Source organism: Tinamus guttatus, unplaced genomic scaffold (assembly GCF_059628265.1).
Source record: "Tinamus guttatus ecotype Peru unplaced genomic scaffold, ASM5962826v1 Tinamus_guttatus_pri_ptg000240l, whole genome shotgun sequence".
NCBI lineage: Eukaryota > Metazoa > Chordata > Aves > Tinamiformes > Tinamidae > Tinamus > Tinamus guttatus.
Genome location: NW_028288774.1, coordinates 10,957,514 through 10,982,267, shown reverse-complemented (window position 1 = coordinate 10,982,267; position 24,754 = coordinate 10,957,514). Strand labels below are relative to the sequence as shown.

The following is a 24,754-nucleotide window of genomic DNA, read 5'->3' as shown; positions in this document are numbered from 1 at the left end:
CTACAGACTAGGAAACACAGATCTTTCAAGGCTTTCAATGTTGAAACGTTTTGAGTGCTTGCAGACAGCACGGAACAAGTTTCTGAAAGCAATAAGGTAAGACAAGAAAAAAGCAAAAAAATAAGGTTTTAGTTCTTTGGCACGCTAATAAGGCATAAGTGAAACACCAACTAATTGTTAAAGCTGCCATTATCTGAAATTATACAAAGTTTTATATGTAATCAAGGACTGCTTTCTTTTATTGCATGGAATAAAGTATTGCATCTGTGCATCTGCAACGTTAAGGTGTCAGCAATATTACATCTCCCAAGTTTAGAACTAAAAAGAGTTCTACCTCATTTCAGCTTTATAGACACCTGAAGTTTCATGTTATTAATCAACAGCACATGTCAGTTCAGTTGTAGCACTTTTTAAAATTCTGATCTTTCAAGACATGTGCTTAGCTTCATGTGAGGTCCTCTGCAGTGAATAATAATTACAGACAGAAGTTTGTAGAAAATACATATGTCTATTACATGGGGATGCATTACAAGCTGCAGACCCTCAGAAGCTCTCTCTGGGGAGTTGTGGTTTCATGGCCAAACTTCTGGTAAACATAAAATGCCAATTTTCTGTCAAAGTTTAGTGTTCTTGATAATAAATTGCCATTTCAAGCATATGTGACAGTAAACTTCATTAATATCATCTGTCAACAAACCAACAACATGTACAACATGTAACATACGTCCTCACTGTCAGATTATGGTTTTCCTGATGTTAACTGCTAGAAATTTTAAATAAATACTAATAACATTGCAACAACATCCCAAACTCTAAGAAACTACGGTGTCAACTTCATCCCCCTGCGTGATGCGACAGTAAACACACATCCTTCCACTTCCAGAAATGGCTGTGAGTCACAGCACTCAATGACACACTGCCTGGCAGCCCTTTGCTTTCCTGGTATCTGTTATCTGCCTCATTTGCCACTCTGGGAATTACTAGTTAGAAGCAAATCCTGGAAACTCTGCTTTTTTCCTCAGTGTATTGCCATCAGAGATGGGATCGGAGCAGATAAATACAGCACAACAGAAACACCTTGCCAGAACACAGAATTTCCTGCTTTCCTCTTAAACAAATGAAGATTTGTAAAGCTATATGGAAAGCTATTAAAAGCAGCCCAGCATTTTTAAATGTACTTCTGTAAGTGCATTATAGTTAAGTCATTATACTTCGCATATATCAAGTAATCCATGAGATTCCTCCATGTAAGAATCAAATTCCCACGTATCTTCACCACAGAGTGGCTCGCTCACAACTCTTAAGAGATCTTCAAGGTACAGCACTGATCTCTTCTGGACATCTGGTTCCAGTTATAAATCCCAACTGCCTTTGACCATCTACTTCCGGTGAACTCGAGTACAAAGTTGGCCAAGGAGAAGATTTCACTCCACTCTAATCAGTCAATTTTACAATAAATGTAAAGAGGTAAATATTGTGATTTTTAGGCATACTAGTCTCCTTGTAAATCTCAAACCAGAAAGTAACAAACGACAACTTTGAGAAAATATTCACCTCTTCTTTACAAAATGTGTTAGCAACAGGCTTCCACAGATTAAATCAGAATTTCTCTTCTTTTCCACAGTACCAATGTTGCTCTTTCTATGCCTCGGTATCAAACCCCAGCCTGCAAGACTGAATTTGGGTGTAGTTAGTTTGTTTAATTTTAAGCTGCAAGGCACTTAACAAAAATGATGCAGAAAGCTGAAGAACATCAGTAATGCCAAAAACACTGGAAGAAATTCAGCAGGACAACTTAAGCCTGAAGGACGTCATTTAAATTATGGACATTATTGAAATGGCACCCTTGCCTTTGGATAGCTCTTTTTAATGTGATTTCACCTTCATCAGTGCACAGAAAAGCATTGTTCTGCTTGGGACGTCTTTGGCAGCAGCGTTGGGAAAACAAAGTCACTATCTCTAAGGTGCACGGCACACAACACTTGTTTCATAATCTGATGCAGAAGAATTAATTTCTTGACCAGCCAACAGGATGTGCTTAATTAAAAAGTGGAAGGGACATTTCTGAGTCCATAGACGCCTTTTCTTCTCCAGGCGTCTGCCTAGGCGGATTCCTGCTGCAGGCAATCTGCATCTGATGGCCACACAAAGAAGTCCTGGATACCAGTAACCTAATTAGTTCTTAGATATTGATTTTTATATGTATGTACACATGTATACAGGTACATACATACATGTTCAAGCAGAGAAGTCTTGAACTCTCTCAAGAAGAGAGTGCAACAAAACCCAACTTACATATATTTTATATAAATCTTATACATATATATACACATATCTGAAACAACATTTTAAAGTTTAAAGGTGATCCGTGAAGCTTTTGTGTCTTGGTCGTGCTGGCACAGAGGGATGTTTCTTACTGATTTCAGCCACTTGTAACAAAGCTTTCCTGAAGCTGTTTTCAATCTTTTTAACCCATAGGAAAATCACCTATTTAAAAGTTATTTTTGAGACTGATTCCTTCATATAATAGTAAATTGTTAGATAAATTGTTGTTGCTCCCTACTGAGGGGAGATAAGAACAGGTTTAGCCAAATGCTGCCCCTCATCCACTGCTGGCGAATCAAGAAATGACACGTGTGAGGACCACTGGCCTGGCAAAAAAAAAAAACAGTATTTCAAGCAGTTTCCAGTAAAAAGGGGTCGGAAAGAATGTACCACACATATTCCATTACATGCCATCACCTGTACACTTCTCAGGTTAGTAGGGTCAAAGCCCTTTTATAGAAACCTATGAAACTGTTTTCTCCTACATCAAATTAAATTAAAGTCACTTGCTCAAAACTAAGGTTGAACTTTTTGCACTCTGCCTCATGCTGGACTTTGAAGTCTGTCACAGACAAGTTTTCCCCATACTTATTCCTTCAGAAAACTCATTTGATTAATCCCAGCTGACCTAAACTGGCCTTCCTCTGTGTTCAGAAAGGCACGTTTGTCCCAGACACGGCTGTGCTGATTAAAGAACTGGCAGTCTAAAACAACAACAAAAAGAATAATGTTTTGAATTTTTCAGATGTTTAACATGACAGGGGGGATAAAGCGCAGCAGATGCTAACACACTCTGTAGTTTGTTATCCATACCATTCAGTCATACAGGTAAGTAAGAAAGATGACTGTACGGTAGTAAATGATAACACAAAAGGTGAAGTGATGTTCGTAAAAAGGTCCATAAAAACTTTTAGAGGTCCACAGTTCATCAAAAGAGGAAAGATCTATTTATAAAGAGACATTTACAGCTCAGCTCTGTATCTGGAGTGAATAAAAACTTTTTAATGATTACACAGAACCTCAGGGCTAAGGCTGTTAAAAGTAATTCATGGAAGTTAAGGATGCCATCTTTTCCATGCTCTACAGTATACACTGTGACAAGTTAGCTTTTGTACAGGAGAAATGATTTTATGATAAAGGATCACTTATTCCACAGCCTTCTCTAGTTGATACTTGAAGGAGACTCAGCAGTGCTCAATTCTTACTCATTTTAAAATCCCACCAGCTTGTTTTTTTGCCAGCTGTCTAGTCCAGATACACTAAAAGCCTGTTAAAACGGGAGAACCTCAAAACGGGCCAGTGAAACAGGCTGCATAACTTCTCCCCTTTCACCCCAAGATACTGTGAGATTTCATAGTTCCCTTTTCCTTATAGACCAACCTTTACCATGAGCTCTCTACATACTATAGCCTGCGAGTTTGTGTTATACAGAAAGCACAACTGTGTCTTTCTTTGGCCAGAAAAAGAAAGAAAAAACGGAGGCTAGCTACGTCCTAAGCACATGCAAATGTACAGCCCCGTGACCTATGTAGCAATTAGTCTTCATTTTGTTAGCAAAGAGAAATGAACAGCAGAGAGCGACTCGCACAAGGTCATTTAACAAGCCTAATGCAGAGCTGAGGATGGATCCCCAAGGACCTGGCTCCCACCAGGAAATCTCGCACGGATTCATTTTCACAGTATGTTTGGACCAGTTCCACGCGTCAGAGAGCTCCCCCGTTTGCCCTGCGTGGCCATCGTTCCAGTTGGCCCTTTCCACCACTGAGGCAGTTCAGCAGCTGCCTCTGCGCAGCCTGGAGCGGAGGACGTGGATGCTCCTGGCAGCTGCGCGGGGCCCACTGCTCCGAGCTCATAACGTGGGCAGAAACTACTTGTTTGGTAATTTGGCTGGAAGGAACGAAAGCAAGAGTCGATAAGAGTCTCCAAGCTGGCCTTCTGACATTGAGAAAATAATAAATACAAAGAAGATAAGCTGTGAAGGCCTTAAAACCAAATGAAGGCCTTAAAACCAGCGTCATGTAGGTTGTATCCGAGATGAACTTAAAAAGGAAGAGACTGCTGACTATGTTAAAGGAACACAGTACAGATAGGGGAACTCAGTTTAACAAAGGGAAAATAGTAGTAACTTAACTACGGAAAGACAGCTTTGATTCTCATCTCTTACATGTGAAAAGAGATACTGAAAGTCACATCTCTCAGACCTCATACCACAAAATATTCGAGATAAAGGTTTCTACGAGGACTTAAGAATCCGTATTTAAGCTAACAACCATGTTAAAACTTTGAGCATCAGAGAGAGGGCAAGGTTACTTACGGATAGCTGGAATGAGAACTGCAAAACAAGTTCATTTTCGCTTACTAAAAATTTTCAGATTTAGCTCATGAAGGGCTGAAATACATGACTTTCCACAGCAGCCTCTTTCCTTCTGTGTTAATTACAGCGCGTCCTGTAATTAAAGTCTGTTAATTTTGAACACCCACTGCAGAAATCCACATTTGATTAGAGATTTTCTGTAAGCCTTAAGCAATCACTATGTATTCTTCCCAGCTTTCTACACGTGAAAAGTCACAGCATTGCAGAAAGCACTGACATAGAACCCCTTCCACCACCCTGTGGCTCTTCACTAGGATAAATTCACTTTAACCTACCCTGAGGGAGCCAAGCGACACGGGGGTGTGTGCCTGCACGTGTGTACACACACACATGTGCCTGTGCAACAAGGACACCAGCCTTTTGAGCAGGCAGCCACTGAGCCCCTCAGAGTGAAGATCTCAATGCTCTTTCTCTAAGCTGTATCAAGTTCACTGGAAATGAAGGGTGGATGTGAAATATGGAAAGTGTTTTCCTTCAAGAAAGTGTCACCGACATGATGGTTTGGGCTTTTCTAGTTTTATTTTAGCAAAAGATAAATGAGGAGAGAAGCTAAAGCAGTGACTTAGATTCTGTATTTTACTTGATTCAGCAATAAAGTCAAAGCCAACCGAGTAGTTAAAAAAGTAAATAAGATAGCAATAAAAAAAGATTTGCCTGTACTTGTGCACTGTACAGGAAGAAAGGGAGTGTAGCTGACACAGTCCTTTCAGGATGTGGTAATACAGTAATCACATTTTTTATAGTATTATGAGTATCTAACCAATACAGAATACTTAGACACTGACCTACTTTACTCAGTTTAAGTCTTAAATTATCTATGCATTAAAGGACAGAAGTAAAGTAGAACTAAATAATTTTCTTCTACCAAAGATTAAGTTTTATCCTCAGTTACCTTACACTTCTAGAATCAGGATTCAAGTTCTGTTACAGTCAACTTATCTCAGTTGCATCAGTAAGCTGTGAACACTGAGTGAGGCACAGGCTCCCAAATATCATCTACGCTCGACACTTGGGTGGGATCATAGGTGCAACCAGAAGAGCTTCTATGGATATAGAAGATTCTCTCCTTGCTTTGGTCTTCACCTGCACGGTCTCCCAGGCCTCTGTGCAAGGTTCAAGAGAGGAACTAGCAGGAGAACATGATGATTTAATTATACATGACTAGAGAAAACTCATCCCATTGGAGTCCATGGGGCAGATAGCTGGCACTCAAGAGTGCCAAGAGAGTGGGCCCAGGACACAGCGAAGCTCTTTTCTCCGACAGGTCATGCAGACAGGGGGAAGTCCATAATAACCACAGAAAGGCAAACTGTGCACCCTTCTCCTCTACTGTCAAACAAGAACTTTGCAGTAGAGACCTTTTACACACAATAGCTAAAGCTGAGGAAGTGACAACCCTCACTGCCATTTTCAGTGCTCTGCTGAACTAGCTAGGTTTTGCTACTGCTTTAGCAAAAACTGACACCATCAACTGAAATCACCCTTACTAGGCTCCACTGAACATTCATCCTCCTAAGCTATATTCAATGAGCCACAGAGAAGGGCAAGAAGCCAAGAATGGAGCAATCAGGAAAAAGGAAATCCCTTGCATCATAAGATTCATTTGCCTAAAACCATCTGGAAATTGACTCTTCAGGATATAAAGTTCACAGCATACTTGCTAAAAAGTGCAAGCAAAAAAGTTTCACATGTTTCCTTGACTTTGACTCTGAATAGACTTGAACATCCTTCTCCTGTTTGAGATGGTTCAGAGGAAGATGTAAGTGAACAGAAAAATTTTCCACAGAGAGATAGCTAGCCCCCTCCTCATTCATCTCCAAATGTTCTCATTTAATTTACTTCTTTCCAAATGGGTGAAAACCTGCTGGTTTTAAGCCTCTGGGCCAACAGAAAGAATAGCAGCTGCAGTATAATTTGTAAGAACTCAGCAAGAACCAAAAAAATCACAGGGACACACAGCTACTCCCTTCAAAGACCACGTTCAGGAGAGCAACTTGCCTGTCTGCTGGCACGCTGAACCAGCTAAACTCAGCACAAAAAGTGGGCAGGATTTGTGGTGCAAGACTGAGCATGTTAATAGAGTCTCACAAAAATTTAGTCTTTTCCTGAAAGCTTGGGGGTTAGAAAAGTGACTTCTGTCATCAGCACAGAAAATCTTGCATGAATTAGCCTATAAGATTTTGTATTAAAAAAAAAAAAAGCCATGGTTTAGCTTTGTCCACACAGCCAAAGCAAATACGATATTAATTTCCTATGGCTTTTTTTCCCCCTCTAATAATGGCATGGATCATTGATGGGAGCCCATACCAACTGCTGGTACACTGATAATGGGAAGAAAAAAAAAAAAGAAAGAAAAAAGAAAAAAAAAGAACAAAAGAACATGTTTAAAATTAAAACTTACCTCAAGCCAAAGAAAAGAGAGTCAACATAGGATGTCTTTCAGTGCCCTGAGAGTAAACAACGATGGCCTCTTGTCAGGTGGCATGCAGGGGAAAAGGGAGAAAAAGCATGTGGAGGAAATCAGCCTAGCATACTCCTGTCCCAAATGTTACACCTAAATATTATCAGTTTTCTATAAACTGCTAATGAAACAAAACAACTTCCATCAAAAATAACCACAAAAAACACCTTCAACTAAAAGCTGTTAAATGGTGAGTGTCCAGTGACCGCCTCTGTCATGTCTTGAGGTAAAAGTACACCATGACCAATTCCTACTTGAGAAATTCTGAGTTAGAACATATAAATCCTATCTGTATGCTGGGGTTTTAGAGAAAAAAAGGAGAGAAAGAAAATGATAATTTTCATGTTCTACTCTTTTCAACTCACCTTATATTTCCTCCTGCCATTACTGTGCTGCAAAAGGAACAAGTAAGTTTGGGAAAGGGACCTGTTGAAAATGTTTTTATTATCCAGTTTTGATAATCTAAAATCAAAAAAAGAGAGGGTTAGAAATTGTCAGTTTGAATGTCCAGCAAGGAGATATTTGTAAGTTTCCAATGTATTTTAAATTTTGACTAGCTCTCTAACTGCATTATTTAGAATTAGGAAGTCTTCAGGACGAGTTAAATAAATGCAGGTACTGTCCGAGGGGACCTTTGAAAGGCTCACTGCCAAGTATCTTTGGAAACTGCATTCAGCACATCTGGGAAATCACTGGAATTTACAAGTAATCCAAAATAATTAGTTTGTTCTTGGGTGTGCCTTTCATGTACTGTTGTTCATTGGGTCCCTCACACCAATATCATTGTGCATCTGAATCTAAGTAAAACAGATACAAAAATGCTGAGTGGAGGAATTCTGTTGAACGAGAGCACCCCTCTAACACCATCAATCAGTGCCAGAGGAACTGCATGCTTAGTAACATGGGTAAGACTGACACTGGTATCTGCTAGCTGCAAACTGAGACAACTGCGGATGATGCCGCTGAACACAGGCCGTCTGCACAGGCCTCTGGGCTTGCGGGCACCAGTGCTCAGCCCTGTGTGAAGGAGAGCGTGGGGAGGAAGCGCCCGCGGCGCCGTGCCCGCACAGAGGGCCACCCGCCGGCTCCCCGGGCACGTCGGCAGCGCGCACGAGCAACGCAGGGCAGCGCACAGACGAGCAACCCGTTCTATCGCCACGTGCTGCTGTTCACGTAAAAGACTCCTTCCTAACGCTGCTCAAACCCACAACCCTGAAACTCCTGACGCAAACGGCCTTTGTTTCCTCCAAGAGATTTGCAACATTAACTCATTAGCCATAACTATTTAGCGTGCGGCACACAACATTGTTTCCCCTGGACCACTGCGCTGCTGTCATTAGGGTGCTGCTTTCAAACTCGCGTTTTGTCCGAATGGCTTTTTACCAGCAGTCCCAAATAAGGCGAGGAAGCAAGCCCAACACATTCAAGGTCACCGCTCGTGTGTCAGATTGCACTGATGGTTATAATTGCTGCAGTTTCCCACCTTGAGAGGGCAGGAAACTAAAGGTCTTCTGGGTAATCAAATGCACATGTAGAAACAATAAGATACACCCATTAAAAAAAAATGCGTGCCAAGCTCATTAGTACAATTTACTTTTCAGCACTGGCAATTAGCTTTAAGGCTTCTGTCCTAGCCACCTTTTGCCTTATTTTGTCAGTGCCACAGAAGTGCAAACTAGCAATACCCGTAGAATCTAGTACACCAAGAAGGTGAAAAGGAACCTCTGAAATTGCTAATACGTGACCACTGTGCGCATCCATTTGGGGGGTTTTGTTTTTGCACATTTCTGGAGGAATATTGCCACCAACACATAACACTAGTTGGATAATAAGAGTTTGCTTTGTTGTTGTTTATATATGAAAAAAAAACTTTGTTAATCAAAGTGGTATTATGGACGGCTCTTAGGAACAACAACTACTTCAGAGCAAGCAGAACAAAGTCTACCCATTTGTCATGCAGCTGCTTTTCAAAGGCACCATCTCCAGGGAATTACCTGCAACAACAGAGGACATAAGGAAGCACAGGGACCCCACCGAACCCGGCACCCTAGGGACACACTCAGAGCAGAAAGACCCCGTCTCCTCCAAGGAGATCAGGAGGCTTCAGCCACAACGCTCAGGGTCGGGCAGGGGCCTCGAGCAGTCACGTATCTGCTGGTAACTGGCCGATTTCTGGGCGCCGCTGCGTCCTCTCGCAGGCATCACAGCAGAAAAGGCACAGCACGAGTTCTGAAGAAAGTGAGGCAGCCCTGGGAATAACACATTTATCATTCCCTTCCTTAACAAACCCATGAGGTTCTGATAACCTGCACTCTTCCCCAAAATTGTTGGGGGAACAACAGGATGCTCTAACTGTAAACACACAACACAACAGCTATTCTCCTCCTCCCTCGGGCTTGGTCATCTCAGCAATTACAGACCCTAAAATTAGATGTAAAACTAGCTGCTTCCTGGCACCCCAAACACTGGGAAAAGTAAATTAAGCCCACAGATTATGCACTGACAGGCAACTTTCAACATCTCAATTGTCAAGATTTAAATCAACATTAATGGTTTGTTTGAGCCCTGCTACAGTCCACCTGACAAGAAAAATCAACCCGTGGTAATATCAGAACATTCCAAGTTTAGTACCATACCCTACAGACGACATAATTTAATCACCAAGGCATTTTCCTGTACTGGCTGTAATGCTAAGCAGTGAATAAGGTATGTGCAAAATTGGGTTTTTTATTTTTATTTGGCTTTTTATTAAGGAGTTTTGGATGGGGTTTTCCAGACTCCTGATTAAGTACATCTCTAATTGCCAGTGTTAAGTGTGTTGTCTATATCATTGAATAAGCCACAAAGACTGACACTTCCTGGGAAATCATTTTCAAAAAGTCTTCCTAGCACACACACTGTGTTATTAACATGCTCCACACAAAACCACGGCTTCCTGTAGTATATTAAATAACTTAAAGGCCAGTTGTTATCACTGCTTGAAGCCTTGTGATCCAGAAGCACACCAAAACCGAACCCTGTCAGTCAGCCTGGCTCCCGATCCCGCTGGTGGAGGGCTCCACAAAGGATGCAGCTTTGGGAAGCGGAGGGCCATGCCCGATCAGAGCGAGCAGGCTCGAGGCAGGGCAGAGCTCCTCTCAGCACCGAGAGGCTTCCAAGCCCCCTGCCTCGCTGCAGCCCCCTCTAAAACCGGCTTTCTGTGCACACAGAGACGGAAAAGGAGCAGGGATAAACAAGACTCCCCCAAAGCTCGTTAAGGCAGATATCTGCTCCATTTGCAGTGCAAGAGGAACAAACAATGTTTGAGAGAGCCTGGCATGTTATTAAAACAAAGATATCTAGACTTCACAGCGTTCCCAGTGGGCAGCTTTGTCCATGACACTGAACACACGTCGTATCTGCTGATTTTCACCACTTCAGCAGCTATTACACACGCTTCTGCCCCTCCCTTCACCCTCTGTTTCTGTTTTTCCCACCTCGTTTTGCTTTTCCCCAAAACCGCTATCACAGAATCAGAGATTAAACACACCGTTGGCAGGTCCACATAAAGACAGGCAGGTGAAGATGACAGGAAACGAGTGAGCGGGTCTGGGAGGGTGAAGTGTGTTTGAGCACTCCCTCAGTGCCCGCCAGGGCTGAAATCTGCAACAGCTCCACCTGCAGCAGAGAGCTTGCACTGAAACACAAGTCATCTACAAAAAAATAAAATAAAATAAAGGCAACTTCTGGGCTTTAACAGCAGCCCTAAACAACACCATATGTCTACGAGAAGGTCGGCACTGTCCTTTATGCACTGTATACAGTAGCCTGGCATCTCTAAGCTTCCCATTCCCAGGACACAGGCTTCGCATCCCTTCGTGAACACCTTCCACTGACACCACTGCTCACGACCCCCTTCTCCGTGAAGCGAACTGTGTTGGACTGCATGTGTCCCAGCCCCACGGGAGGCAGCTGTGCTTGGGGCTAGCAAAGAACAAAACAAACAAAAAATGGCAAATAAGATCGAATACATAGATGCAATTGTACTATATATTCAGTTCGGGAAATATTTTCTGATCCGTGTATCATCAGGGCTTGTATTGGACATTTAAGTCCGTTCTTCATTGAATGGGACACGGAATTTACGAGCAGATCAGAAACTAATTGGTTGCCAAGCTGTTGACACTACAGAATTGCTGTACTTGTTACCATGCAGTAATTACATATCAGACATCCTGCACCTTTATTAAAAAAAAAAAAGCCACTCCTGTTTTATGAGTAACAGGAACTGCTCCCTTCAAACAAAAATGCAAACCCATTCCCTCACTAGGATTGTGAAAGCCTAGAAAGGGCAAACATTTGCCATTCGATGTCAGTAAAATAAAAGCTAACAAATATGAGGAAGCAACTAAAGAAAAAGAAGTGGGAAGTTTAAAAAAAAAAACATTAGGCACCTGTTTGATCTCCGCTTCTCTACCCCTTCAAGCAAAGGCAGCAGCGCTGCCAGAGAGCTCTGAACGGGCAGGTGCGAAGCGGGGACCAGCTGAACGCTGCTGCCCGCGGTCCAGCTCCGGCTCTGCGCCCGCAGCGGCAGCCTGGCCGTACCGCGTTTCAGGAGCACTCCTCACCACCCGCTAGCTGCAGAGACAGCGGGAGATCAGCAGTTCATAACCCAGGGCACCTCCACGCATAACATTTCTGATGCAGGAACAAAAAAAAAAATCCTGGCAGCTACTGGTCACAAGGAAAAATTGTCTCATTCCACTTAAAGTGTGGAAAGATTTTAACGCAGTAAGTAAACAAGTGTTCTAGCTCTGCACTGATGCTTTTGCTCATCTACCATGCAACTGGCCTGTTGCAGTTCAAACGGCTGCAGCGACCTGGTTCAGGGACGGCACGGCGACCACCCCCAAGCCACTCGGGCCATCAGCTAGTTGACACCAATGTGGTGGACGGCAAAATGGCCTTTATTGATGGGTAACAAGGTGTTATATAGCTAGGTTTACAACGTCACATCCGTCTGCTTACACCATAGACTAAGCACTATTGGCTATTAGGGGCCCTATCTTTCCGTACAGCACGATATCTTCCGGCCGCCGTTCCCTAACTATCTGCAACACTGGCCTCCATCACCCAAAGGTGAAAGCCCCAAAATAAAGATGGTCTTATCATCTCCTTCAGGTGCCAGCAGGAGCACCCAGCATTTTCTTCACCATCCTGAAATTCTCTACATCTTTCAGCAACAGAGAACAACGTTGCCTATCTAAACAATCAACTCCTTAACCAGTTCAACAAAAGGGATAATGCACTAAATGCAAACAGCTTTAGTCCCACACGCACACTACTAGAATGGGTAATTTCTGCACAAGTCTATCCCACCTGCATGCCACACCGACTCCTCTGGGACACACATGCTATTTCAGGAGTATTGCTCCAAGAGATCCAAGAAGCTGAGATCCACTGCAGCTACTTCTGCTTAGCTGCCAATCTGCCCCCTTGGCAACTGTCATGAAGTATCTTTCAGAAACATATAAAATTCCTTTAAAAGAAGGGAATGAGTGAATAAGTGTGAGATAAAAGAAGGGAATAGAAAGCAACAGTTCAAAACTTTGAAGTTCAATTGTTCAAAAGAACTTCAATAATATAGACAGCCAATAATAAGGCTGTCTTAATTTCTACATCCTAATACTGCACTATGCAGCTCCAGTCAATGTTTCCTTGAGAATATATTCTACTTTTATTCACCCATTTAGTTAAATTGTTCAACCTCAGTTCCTCTTCAAAACAGAGTTATTTTTGTTGAATTTAATTTTCTGTTCAGCAGCACCTTGCTTGCTAGAGACATATCTCTAACATACAGCATAGAACAGAGTCGCTAATACCAAATGACGTTAAACAAACAGCAACTCTCCACTGCCTAGCAATTAACATTGATAAGAAGCCTGTGTTCTTCTGGAATTCTTTTCAACTCCAACAGTAAGCTGTGGAATTGCCAAGCACTGAAGGTTTTTATGACTTTGCTTTTTATGAATGCACAGCCTAGCAGGAGATGATAAGCACTTCTGTGCACTTGACTGGTGTTTGCCCATGTTCGAGACTGCAGGCTGAGGGTTTATTGCTGTGAAAGACACCCACAGCACCCCAAGGACAGACCGGGACATTCCAACACTTGCCACAGGTGCCAATTTCCCGGGAAAGCAAACAGCGCTGTGATTTGATAAAGCCACAGCAGAACTGATAAAAATTTTAGACTTGGATGCCAGAGAAGGGAGCAGGAAGACTGTTCTAGTCACTACACTTCTCCAGAACACCCGAGAACTCCAAACTGACTTGTGAGTCAGGGAGGAGGAAGGATAAAATCTTATCTGTGATATAGTTGCTGGTCAGTCCCTGATGCCACTGGATTAACACAAACTCTGGAGCACGCAAAGCAAACTGCTGTAAACTCCTAACACGACGTCAGAGCAGGGTAAGCACTGAAGCACATCCCACCTATATATTGGCATTGCCACCATACCTCAGAGCCACAGCATATTCCAGATTTCCATAGCACTAGATGCAGCAGAGAGATGGGAGCGCAGACCCCTGCTCCACAGGGAAACACCACAGTTGGCAGCGGCCACGTCTGCCCAGGAGTCCAACGTGGCCGGGCTCAGCGCGGCTCTGCCCCGTGTCGTCACGGCCGGCCGGCTTTTGGGCCGGGGAGCCCTCACGTCCTCCTAGCTTGGAACAGGAGCAGGGCTTGCGTATCACTGTAATCCTCAGCTACAATCCACATCTAAGGCCAGGAGAGCAGCTGAGACTTTATCACCCCCTCCAACCAGCCAGGTTGGTCGCAAACTTCTTAGTGACGCAAAGTGTAAAAGAACAGAAAGTTTCATTGTTTCATCCAGGTCCACAAGATGCTAAAGAGCCTCATCTCTTTCTCTCCTCTTCTATAAGGAAAATAGCTGATGTAGAGGAGCTGTAAATTTAAAGTCATTCCTTTCTCCTTAGTGATTACACTATTTTTCCCTCCATTTCAATCTTTGCATTTAAACTTGTTTATCTCAGTTCATTAATAGCCACATTTATACTTTGGGGATGAAAGCTACATTCTCTGGATTTCCCATAGCTGCTCATCTTCCTTATGCTGCAGTAACAGTACCAAACCCAGAAGCATTCCACAAAAACACTTCATTCTTCCTTATGTTTATCACAAGGCAAGTGGAAGAATGGAAAAAAGTAAACAACCACTTTCACCGCCATGACCTCTGCTAACTGTATTGGAAAACACCTATTCAACGCAGAGGCCAAATTAATTATATAAAAGACATGCCCTGTAATACTAGCTTTATTTTACAAAGTGGGTGCTAGCCTCAGCAGCACAGCCAACTCTATTAATTATTTACTGCCTACAGGGCCCTTTACTTCAATCGCACTAACTTGTTTTTTTCTTCAGATCCTGTCCCAAATCTGCACAATTTTTCTATGGCTGCGATGTTAAAAATTCCAGCTTCCACTCACATCTGAGTTCACATATTCTGGAGATTTAGGAGGAGAAGGCACAAGCAAAGAGAGGCACCACATAAGAGATAATGACAGTTAAGTTGGTGTAACAAACACGTGGCACATTCAAGAGATGGGGATTACAATTCCAGTGAAAATACAGAGAACTTCATTTTAACCACAAGACAGAACCATCATCTACAGCATTACATTTGCTATCAGTCGGGACAGGGGGAAGAAGGGGAAGACGAAGGAAGGAAGGAAGAAAGGAAGTGTGAGATGGGAACCAACCAAACATATTCATGGCTGCTTTTCCCTGACTACTGCTCTTTTCTTTCTTCTAAAACTACTTTTGTCCTGGAGCCAGATGCAGCTGGTACACTTCACGGCTCAAGGAAATTGATGGATTGGGCCAACCAAGACTTGGTCTTGGATCATTACAAAGTTATATTGATCCTACTTTTCTCTAAACATTGACAATAGAAACATGCAGAGCTAATAAAATACCATTTTCAAGAGAAGATGGCCCCGATAAAAGCAAACGGGATGTATGAGCAGTCTACACAGCAAAGAGTTCTGCAAAGCAGTTAGTAACACTCAGAGTATCTAGATGCCTCTATTAAAATGAACACACACAGAGCCTGGAACATCACGTAACCCATTTCAGGTGAAACACCACAGAGATTTACCTGATAAAACAAACAAAGCACCCGGACAAGATTTTTGTTTGCCTTCCTGAAGTTTCATTGAGTAAATTACGCATTCAGTGTAGAGAACCACTGGTTAAAAACATCTGTAAAGTTTTAGGATGGGAAGGAAAAATTAATAAAGAGCTGTGATTCAATTATATATTTAAAAAGTGGAGTTTCAGAAGTTAATAATAACACGCTATAAAAATACTTGAGATATTCTCTCTAAAAACACTTCTGACTTAAAATCGCAGTATCAGCTCTAATAAATAGCAACTGACCACATATTATACATTCAATATCTAACAAAACTAATCAAAAGAAGAATCAGATGGCCCTTTGCACATATTATGTCAGTAATGAAAAGCATAGGCCATCCGAGGGTTTAATCAGAGTGGACATTTTTTGTTTGAAGAGAAAGATATTTAATACAAAACTTTTCTCAGAAAAAGACGACCGCCTCAGCAGCAGCTAACAGGTAGTATTGCCCTGAATGCTGTCTACACTATTTAATATAAAAGATTTTTTAAAAAGGCCAATTCACCTTTACATCCACAGATACTGCCCACTGGAAGTTTCTTCAGAACTATGTACTTCTCACATTAGCTCTTCCCACAGTCTTCTCGGTCTATAATAGGAGTTGACGGGTATGCATTTAGTTTTATATTAAAGCCACAAAAAAACATGTAGCCACAGAAGTCATCACAGTAATTTCTCAGTGTTTGACACTCAGAGCAGAACAAGCAATTCACACGCACAGGAAGGGCTAAAATTAACACAGCACAACTAGTCTTGTCTTTGCTGAATCTGAAGGCCGTCTCTTGCAACCTCAACATTCTTTTAGGGTTTTCCTTGCTTTCTTTTCCCTTGGAGTACACAGAAAATATCCAAATAAGTTTATGTCCTAATAGCAAATAAAAGCCATGAAGAGCTCTCTGGAATGAGCAGAACTATGGAAGCAAAAACCAGCTCCTCATATCTCTTCCTGTCCTACTTCATATATCGTTGAAACGGCTCAGATTGTTTGGCACTAAGATGCTGGATCACCTGTTGACACAGAAAACATTGAGTGAACAGGTTTATTTTGTGCCAAGTGCTGAGATAATACACTATCAATACTTTCTGGGTTGCTGATAAGATAACAGCACATAACTACATGAAGTTTACGCACACTATGGATAAGGCAACACACATTTATTTATTTGCTCATTGACAGGTTTGACCACATTTCAGTGTCTTTCAAAACACAGGTGAATAACAAACAAATTGAATAATCTCAATTAGATCTACTTAGGAAGAGTATTTGAAAAAAAGTAAAAATCAAGTACTATTTGCTTAAGCTTGTAAAGGACAGATAAAGCTGTGTTCTACAGAATATAAATATCACACTGATTTTAATCATGATGGGTGTAAGGTGTTCTCTTTTTTCAAAGCCACAGTATGGAAGATCTTTCCCCTTCCATCTGTTCAAGGCCATGGCAAGAGGGGATAACGAATTTGGCAGAGGCACTCTAAGGGTTAAGGCACGAGACTGTCAGCAGCAATTGTTTCCTGCAGCCTTTCTCCTTTGCTCTACTTGTCAACATCCTTCCAGGAGATGAGGCACCTCTACTTCTGCTTATTACTTACACTGTGCCCAAACCAGCACAATTTTCTTGGACCAGTGGGAAAAAAAAAAAAGTTGGGAAAAAATGGATCAATTGTAAACATCTAGACATTTCAACTGCCAGATTTTACTAGTTAGAGGCAGTGCCTTTCAAATGTTTCAAAACGTAATTATCAAATGACATATCATAAGACAGTATTTGCAAAACATAATAATGTTCCTACTTAAAAAACTAATAGGAAATTCTGAAAGATCTGGGTCAATGATTGCAGAAGCAGGAGAAGATGGAAAGGATGCAGAAGCCCTGCATTGGCTTTGGTGAACATTTTTCATTTCTCCAACTCCTTAGCCTTCTGATGTAAGTTGAGGGTGCTAAAGGTGGAAACTGCCATTTAAGATATGCCTTACCGTACTTATTTACAGATAGTCGCAGTATACGTACACTCTTACCAGGCTCTGCTTAGACCTCTGTACAACTTCTTAGATTTGCTCAGCTCCTTGAATGCAGAAGATAGATCAGATTTTGCTGCTCTGCACCAAGATGTAGGGGGAAAGGGAGGGCAGAGAATTCACACACCTGAAGACTGGTTGTGTCAGACACGGGTGAAGAGTTCATAGTGAATCCCCCTGCAGCCCTCTACAGACTTGGTGGTGAAGAAACCTATTTAATTCCCTGCTGGAGCAGGGGGTTGGACTAGATGATCTCTAGACGTCCCTTCCAACCTCAACCATTCTGTGATTCTGTGAATTTAGGAAAGCTGCAGAGCTTCCTGTAGGAGCCTTTAAATCACTGACTAAAGAGCAGCAGTAAAATTAACCTTAAAGTTGGACTAGTAAAGCAGACAAAACTAGCTTTCTAACTCTGCTATTACCAAAAAGTTACCTTTCTGGAAGGAGGTAAAAATATAGTAGCTACTGCCATAGTGGAAGCTTGCAAACGCGTGCCCTCCTGTTGGCATTCCATTATTGCAATGGTTCTTGCTCACACATCTGCATAGCCAGTACCTTGCCTGAAAAAGCCCCTGGTCTCCACACATACACACACACACACACACACACACACACCCTTTTTCCCAGCCTGGGTGACTCATTCCAGTCCCCAGGGCTGTTTGCAGCTGGCAGCATTCCAGCAGATCCGGGACTTCTGCTTGACCTCTCGGTGGCAGGCTGAAAACACCTTGTCCCCAGTGAGGCAGTTGTTTCCATCTGGAGCTGAATGAGCAAGTGTTCACAGCCTTTATGTTCGGCCACTAATGACCATTCAATAATCTATTAACGCACAAAGTAATGAGGCACTGCCAGATTTAAAGTCAGCAAAGTGCCATGCCTGTGCATAGTCACAATCCCTTCAGCATATGTTGGCACCCTTGTTTGTAATAAATCCAGTGCTCGGGCATTTGGAGCTCAGCCTAATTAGCTGCCTGCAATTGAATCTCAGCTCTAGCCTTGATTCAGTTGCAATGGAGGCTTTGCAAGCGGCCCATCTACACAGCCTTGCATGTTTTTCTCCTGGCACTTGAAAAACTGGGGCAAGGAAGTGTGCCAGAACTGCTCAACCGAGTACTTGACGGATATCCAGAAAGGGGAATACTGCACCTACAAGTTTTCTTAAGATCATTCATGTGCAACTTTTAAAGGGAAGTAGAATAATTCTTTTCCTGAAGGAAAGCAAACACCAGAGAGGGACCTGAAATACTATCCTGGAAGGATGATTGGGCAGAGAGAGCCTATCTCCACAAAAGCCTGCCCAAACTTAACCAATATACAAATGTTACACATAGGTTCCGCAAAGCAGTTCATCCATCCCACACAAATTGCCTCTGCAATTTCTGGTACTTCTAGTACTAGAATCCTGGTACTTCTAGTACTGATTGGCTGATTTTACAGCCTTCTGCTTCCATCGGTTTCTCAAAACTCTAAACATTGGTACAATTGCAAAGTCTTATTCTCCCTTGCCCCAGGAGGACTCCCTTCCCTCATGCAGCATGGCCTCTTAATGGCCCCTGCCCGCAGACAACGGGGTTAAGGTGACATTCTGCAAGCTTTTTCAAGTAACTGTTATGTGGTGTGACACATTTTGAAGGAGCAATCGGATTTTCTTTATTATTAACTAAAGACAGTGTGTTCCTTCAAAAGACATTCTAGTAAGAAATACCCAGCTTTTACCTTCCTTCTACTTTGACTGTTCAAAGTTTCTAGTCATTTTCACAGAGCAACCACTCAAGGAAACAGATAAAGCAAAGATGGTGGTTTCGGTGGGTGACATTGCAAGGACCTGCTTTTGATCCTACTTTTCTTTCTGATGACCATCAATTATCAAGAAAATTTATTTCACTTTTCACCAATTCTGCACTTCATTAGTATCAGCGTTTCATAACTTCTATGAAATGCATAGCATGATATTATCATGCTCCGTTCATCCAAGTATAGTTTACTGAAATTAGCTTTCAAGTACAATTTGCTGAAAACTTTTAGCTCACATGCTTGAACACTCGTCCTGTGTAATTGAAAATTACAGATAAATACTGCACATTATGGCCTCACGGTAATCATCTGGAAATACTCTTTCGCTGGACTGCTTCTACTCTAGCACAGCAGTGGATACACAACATGATAAAACACTGCAGCTTCACACTGTAAGAGAAGTCTGCCCATGTCTCAAAATATGACTAAATATTTGTCTGATGAGTAGCAGGGCTGCCCAGGCAGCAGTGACTCCCAAATATTAGCTGTCTTATACATACAGCCAGCTATGACAATGGACCGCACAAAAAGCCTCTCCTGTTCTCTGAGAATATGTAAAGTTTACTTTTTAGTCCCTTTTACTTCAAATAAAGATGTCACCAGATATATCGATAGACACACAGCGCTGAGCCGCAGAGATGTCCACTCTACTGCAAAATAAAGCAACTGACTGTGGACAAGGGCCAAGGAAAAACAGACAAACCAAGTCCTTTTTTTCTTCTCCTCTTTCCCCACACATGCTCCCTAAGCATGTGTGCCACCTCAAAGGTGGTTACAAGACACTGCACAGCTACAACTTGAGAAGTCAGCTTGGAGTTACACTTCTTTCTCATAGTATTGGATATAAACAAGACAACATCTTTAAAAATGAATCACTGTAAGTCCTGATACACCACGTAACTGAAATATTCTATCTACTGTTGTTTCTTATCTGTGCACAGTCACACTTTGCAGCAGTCACACTTCTGAGAGATCAGGGCATCGTGCATCTGCTCTGCCAGCTCCTCGGGACCCGTCTCCCAGCTCACAACCGCCGGTCTGTCCAAGCCTATGTAAGCACCTTGGGATCCACATAAATGGCAAGCAGTCATGCCTGATTAAAATGAGCTCGTACAAAGGCAAAGTAAATTGAGCCAGAAACATGCAGTGTCACAAAGATAAGAGATTCTTGCATGGCAACGTGAGAGCTGCCACAGCAGAACACACCAATGGTCCGTCTACCTTTGCATTGTTCTCTCTGCTAATGGCCTCAAAGAACACAGGAAGTCAAGACAGTGCTTGCTGCCAGAAGTCATTATTTATGATAGCGAAAACAAGAGAAACCACCAGAAAGCTCATGACTGAGGTTCCTTTACATAAATTCTAGGGTCTTTGATTTTAAGCCGTGAAAGAGGGCAAAAAGTTATTTCCTATCGATTTAAAATAACCCTTAAAAAGACCAAAAGACTTCATTTTTTTTTTTAAGGATAAAACCTCAGCCTCTTACATCATAGAATCATAGAATCATAGAATGCTTAGGGTTGGAAGGGACCTCTAGAGATCATCTAGTCCAACCCCCCTGCACACGTAGGGTCACCTAGAGCACGTGGCACAGGACTGCGTCCAGGCGGGTTTGGAAGATCTCCAGAGAAGGAGACTCCACAACCTCTCTGGGCAGCCTGTTCCAGTGCTCTGTCACCCTCACTGTTAAGAAATTTTTCCTTAAGTTTCTATGGAATTTTTGGTGCTTCAGTTTCCGGCCATTTCCTCTAGTCCTATCAGTGGCCACCACTGAAAAGAGACCAGTGTACCTCATGGTACCTCACTTTGAGTACTTGCAAGCATAACTAGTTAACAGCACTGAGATCTTCAAAACCCGCTTAGACTTCTGTTGGAAGGCCCTCCCAACCTTAAGTATTCTATGATTCTATGATCTCCACTGAAATATTTCTTTCACTATTGGTGCCTCAAAGCTCATTATTTTTGGTAAGTGGAATACAGCCTAACTCCATAAGACATGGAGAACAGTAGCACTCACTCATTTTCTCACTTCCAAGTCCTCTGATGGCCATAGGTTTAGTGGTTCTAGAAAGACCTAGTCAAACATTCGACTAAAACACGGTGCAAGCTCTTATTTTGGTGTGCAAAACTCAAGTTTCCAAGCAATTGCCAGTTATGTCTGCAGAAACCATGCAATATAAATCTTCACCTATTGATCATTAGGTGTACACATACTATGTACTTCATACATTGGAAATAAATTTAATACAACATTAGACCAAGTCATGCAGCAAAAGGAAAATTTGCATCATCTATACTAATATGACTGGTTAATTGGTGATTCCATGTCATATAGATATCTACACATCCGGTATAACAGAAAATGAAGAGATTTACAATGCTTGCTGCTCCCATCTTTGCGCTTAGACCTTGGCCAGGACTCTACTCAGGTTTAGTCTTTGTGCCCTGATATAACGTGACTCCACATCACTGGTCCTGTTCTGCTTCTCTGCATTCACAGTCCCTCTGCTTCCAAGATGTGTGATTTAAACACATCAGAAGAACCAAAAATCTGTCAGACAGCAGCAATCCTACAGGATAGAGCAAATACTTACCTGCAGAGGGAGTCATAGAGAGCAGACAGGCCAGTAAGGTTGGTCCTCTAGACTCACTTCGCAAGAGAGATAAGCATCACAATATTGCACATTATAAGGCAAAATCTGTCTTAACTCTCTACAAAAGCTTGTTTGTATGTTGGCAAAAACATCAAGTTACTTCTTCTAGAAGTAGAGAAGGGCAAGCATGATTGGGGAGGGGAAAGAGGGGGACACCTTACAAAAAGAGAATTAGATAGGACCCAGCACTGGTAGCTGACTTCTTTTTTTAGCTCTTCAGGTCATCAGTAGTAGCCAAACACTTGCAAAAACAAACAAACAAACCAGAAAACTGCACGCAAAAATCAAGTCTCATGCCCCCTCCAAAGTTCAGGAGTACCTTCTCTGGATCAGAACAACTATCTGCCTTTTCCATTACTTTCTAAAACAAACTGCTGGCTTCTGGAGGAATAGCTTCATTTCTGCTCTCCATTTTAGGGGCAGTTTTTAGGCTACTAATGCTTGCCACCTGACTGGCATGGGCCGTAGTCAAAGAGAGGATCTCCTAATCAAGGGGAAAAGAAGCATCCTGGAAATTGGGTGTGGGAGCTCAGAAAGCAAGAGAGAGTTGGAAGGGTAGATATAACTAAGATCTGCAACCAAAAGGATTAGTAGCAAGGGCAGAACTAGGGAGACATCAAGAAGGCTGAGGAAGACACAATCTCAACTCCCTCTGCTGGTGGAAATCAGATGAGGGATGCCTAAAGATACGCAGATGGTACCTGCTAATTGCCCTAAGAAATGAATAGGGGTGGCAGCACCTCCACCTGTCTCTTTAGAGCGCTGAGACAAAGAGTTTGCACAATGCATAATGTAGTAACAGCCTTGAGAATACACAGTAGCTCTGTCCTTCACCACTGCATCGAAAGAGCTCTTCTGGCAAGCCGGGAAGCACCGGGGCTAATGCTACAAACAGGCGTTGGGAAGACAGACAGGCAACAGCTACCTGCATGTGCCACAGTGTCTTTCCTGAAGCAGAATTACAGAAATGTAGCTCTCATCACTAATTGCTCAGAAAAAAAGTGTTAAAATTCAGGGCAGATTCTCAGGTAGGTGAAGGGATCCAGCTGGGCAATGCCATTGAGACACCTACTCAACGCACCCTAAGACACACCTTGCCACAGTTCCTGTTTCAGTATTTTTTTTAGAGAATTGCTAAGATATTCAACATGATTTCCTGCCCATTCTACACAAAATCTGAGGCACCTGAAAGAGGTCAGATATACAGGGCAGCTGAGCCAAAGCTTTGCCCTTTTTTTCCCTCCCTCCCCTCTCACCTCCTTTTTTTTTTTTTTTTTTTTTGAAAATGAAGAACTCCAGTTCCTAAAAGTGTTCTGTACTCTTAACCCACAACTATTATACACTTTTGCAATTAGGGCCATTAGCCGCTTTGTCACCTAATGGCATCGTCACAAGGGTGCAGAGGGCAGAACCCACAATCATCTCAACGTCTGGGCACTCGGGCACACTCCAATGACAGCTGTTTTCCACCAGTTAACACAAAGCTGGTGCCACTCGGTCACCTACCTGCTGGATCCAGGATGTTCCGAAATGGAAAATAACCCGGGACTCTCCGTTTAATCAAAGTACCCGCCCCTCAGGAGTGCCCCTCAATACACCCCCATCCCGCCCCCCTCCAGCAGGAGGGCTGCTCTGGTAACGCCGTTTCTCGCCGGGAAGCGGCCGAGGCGCAACCCGAGGTGCGACCGCATCCACCTGCGCACAAACCGTTACGCGGGCGGGCAGGCTCGCGGCCGCTCTCCCCGCGGACAGCGGCGCAGCAGCCGCCGCCGGGTGCCCGCGCGCCCCCCGTCCCGCCACTCACACGGCAAAGTGGTAGACGAAGCACTTCCAGCCCGTGGGGCGCTCCAAGAAGTTGTAGACGCGGCCCTGCACGTTGCTGCGGCTCAGCAGCGGCTTGCGGAGGCTGTAGATGGAGACGCGGGGGTCGAGGCTGACGGGCGGGCGCGGGCACTCGGCGCTCAGCACCACGGCGGGCGCCTCGCCCCGCGGCCGCCGCGCCCGCTCCCGCTCGCGGGCGGCATCGCCGCTGCAGCCCGGCGGCGGCGGCGGCGCCTGCCCGGCGGCGAGGATGGGCAAGTAGCGGGCGCTCGGGCTGCTCTCGGCCAGCTCCAGCGCGGGCGGCTTCTTGCCCAGCGTCATGCTGCCCCTGCCGGGCAGCGAGAGACGGCCCAGGCTGCGCGCCCTCTGCTCGGCGGGCGGCGAGCTCGACGACATGGCCGAGCCGGGGGCACTGCCGCCGCCGCCGCGCTGCCCTCGGGATCCGCCGGGCGCCGCTGGCCCGGCCCCCGCGGGGGCGGCTCCCGGCCAAGGTGAGGGGAAGCGGCGCGGGGCGGGACCGGGGGGCCCTGCCCGCGGCGCCGGCGCCGCCGGGGGGCGCTGCGCAGCCCGGGGCCCTCCCGCCTCCGCCGCGGAGCGGCCCTGCCTGCGGGCGGGCCTTGAATCTCACACAAGCGCTAAAACAACCCCTGGTTCTTCATGGCTAATAAGAATGTGGCCAGTTAACGATTTCTCTTCCCAGCGCTACGGAAAAGGGCCGCCTTTGATGTGCGGAGCGCTTTGTTTCCGTGCGCTTCCAGCCCAAAATAGAGCAGGGTGCCGTGGAGCCCCGGGTGACACAGGCGCTCGTGCAGGAATGCAGCGGGGAGATATGGTGCTAAATAAAGCGAACCAGAAACAACCTCATGTGCCGCAGCTTCGCTCTACGGCCGGCCGACAGCCTGCGCCGTGGGGAGCCCGGCTGCCGGCTCCAAAAATGAGACAATTTGCACCTGCCAGGAACTCATTGGGAAAGCCAAAGCATTAAAAACAAGCTTAGCAAATCATCTCTTTAAACCAACAATCATGGATTTGGTTAGAACAGAAGGAAAAGCTAGCTCAATTGGGGAAAAAAAAAAAAAAAAAAAAAAAAAAAAACGCCTTTCTATGACATTG

At 43.8% G+C, this 24,754-nt stretch overlaps 1 protein-coding gene across 2 annotated transcripts in view; it reads right to left on the bottom strand.

Annotated features, from left to right (window-relative positions):
• Nucleotides 1-24,037, bottom strand: part of KCNQ1 (potassium voltage-gated channel subfamily Q member 1) — a 278,960-nt gene extending 254,923 nt beyond the window's left edge. For both annotated transcript variants that reach the window (XM_088525848.1, XM_088525849.1), the window contains exon 1: nt 23,625-24,037. In XM_088525848.1, the coding sequence (XP_088381974.1) occupies nt 23,625-24,037 (413 nt within the window). The remainder of the gene's footprint in view (nt 1-23,624) is intronic.
• Between the last annotated feature and the right edge of the window lie 717 nt (nt 24,038-24,754).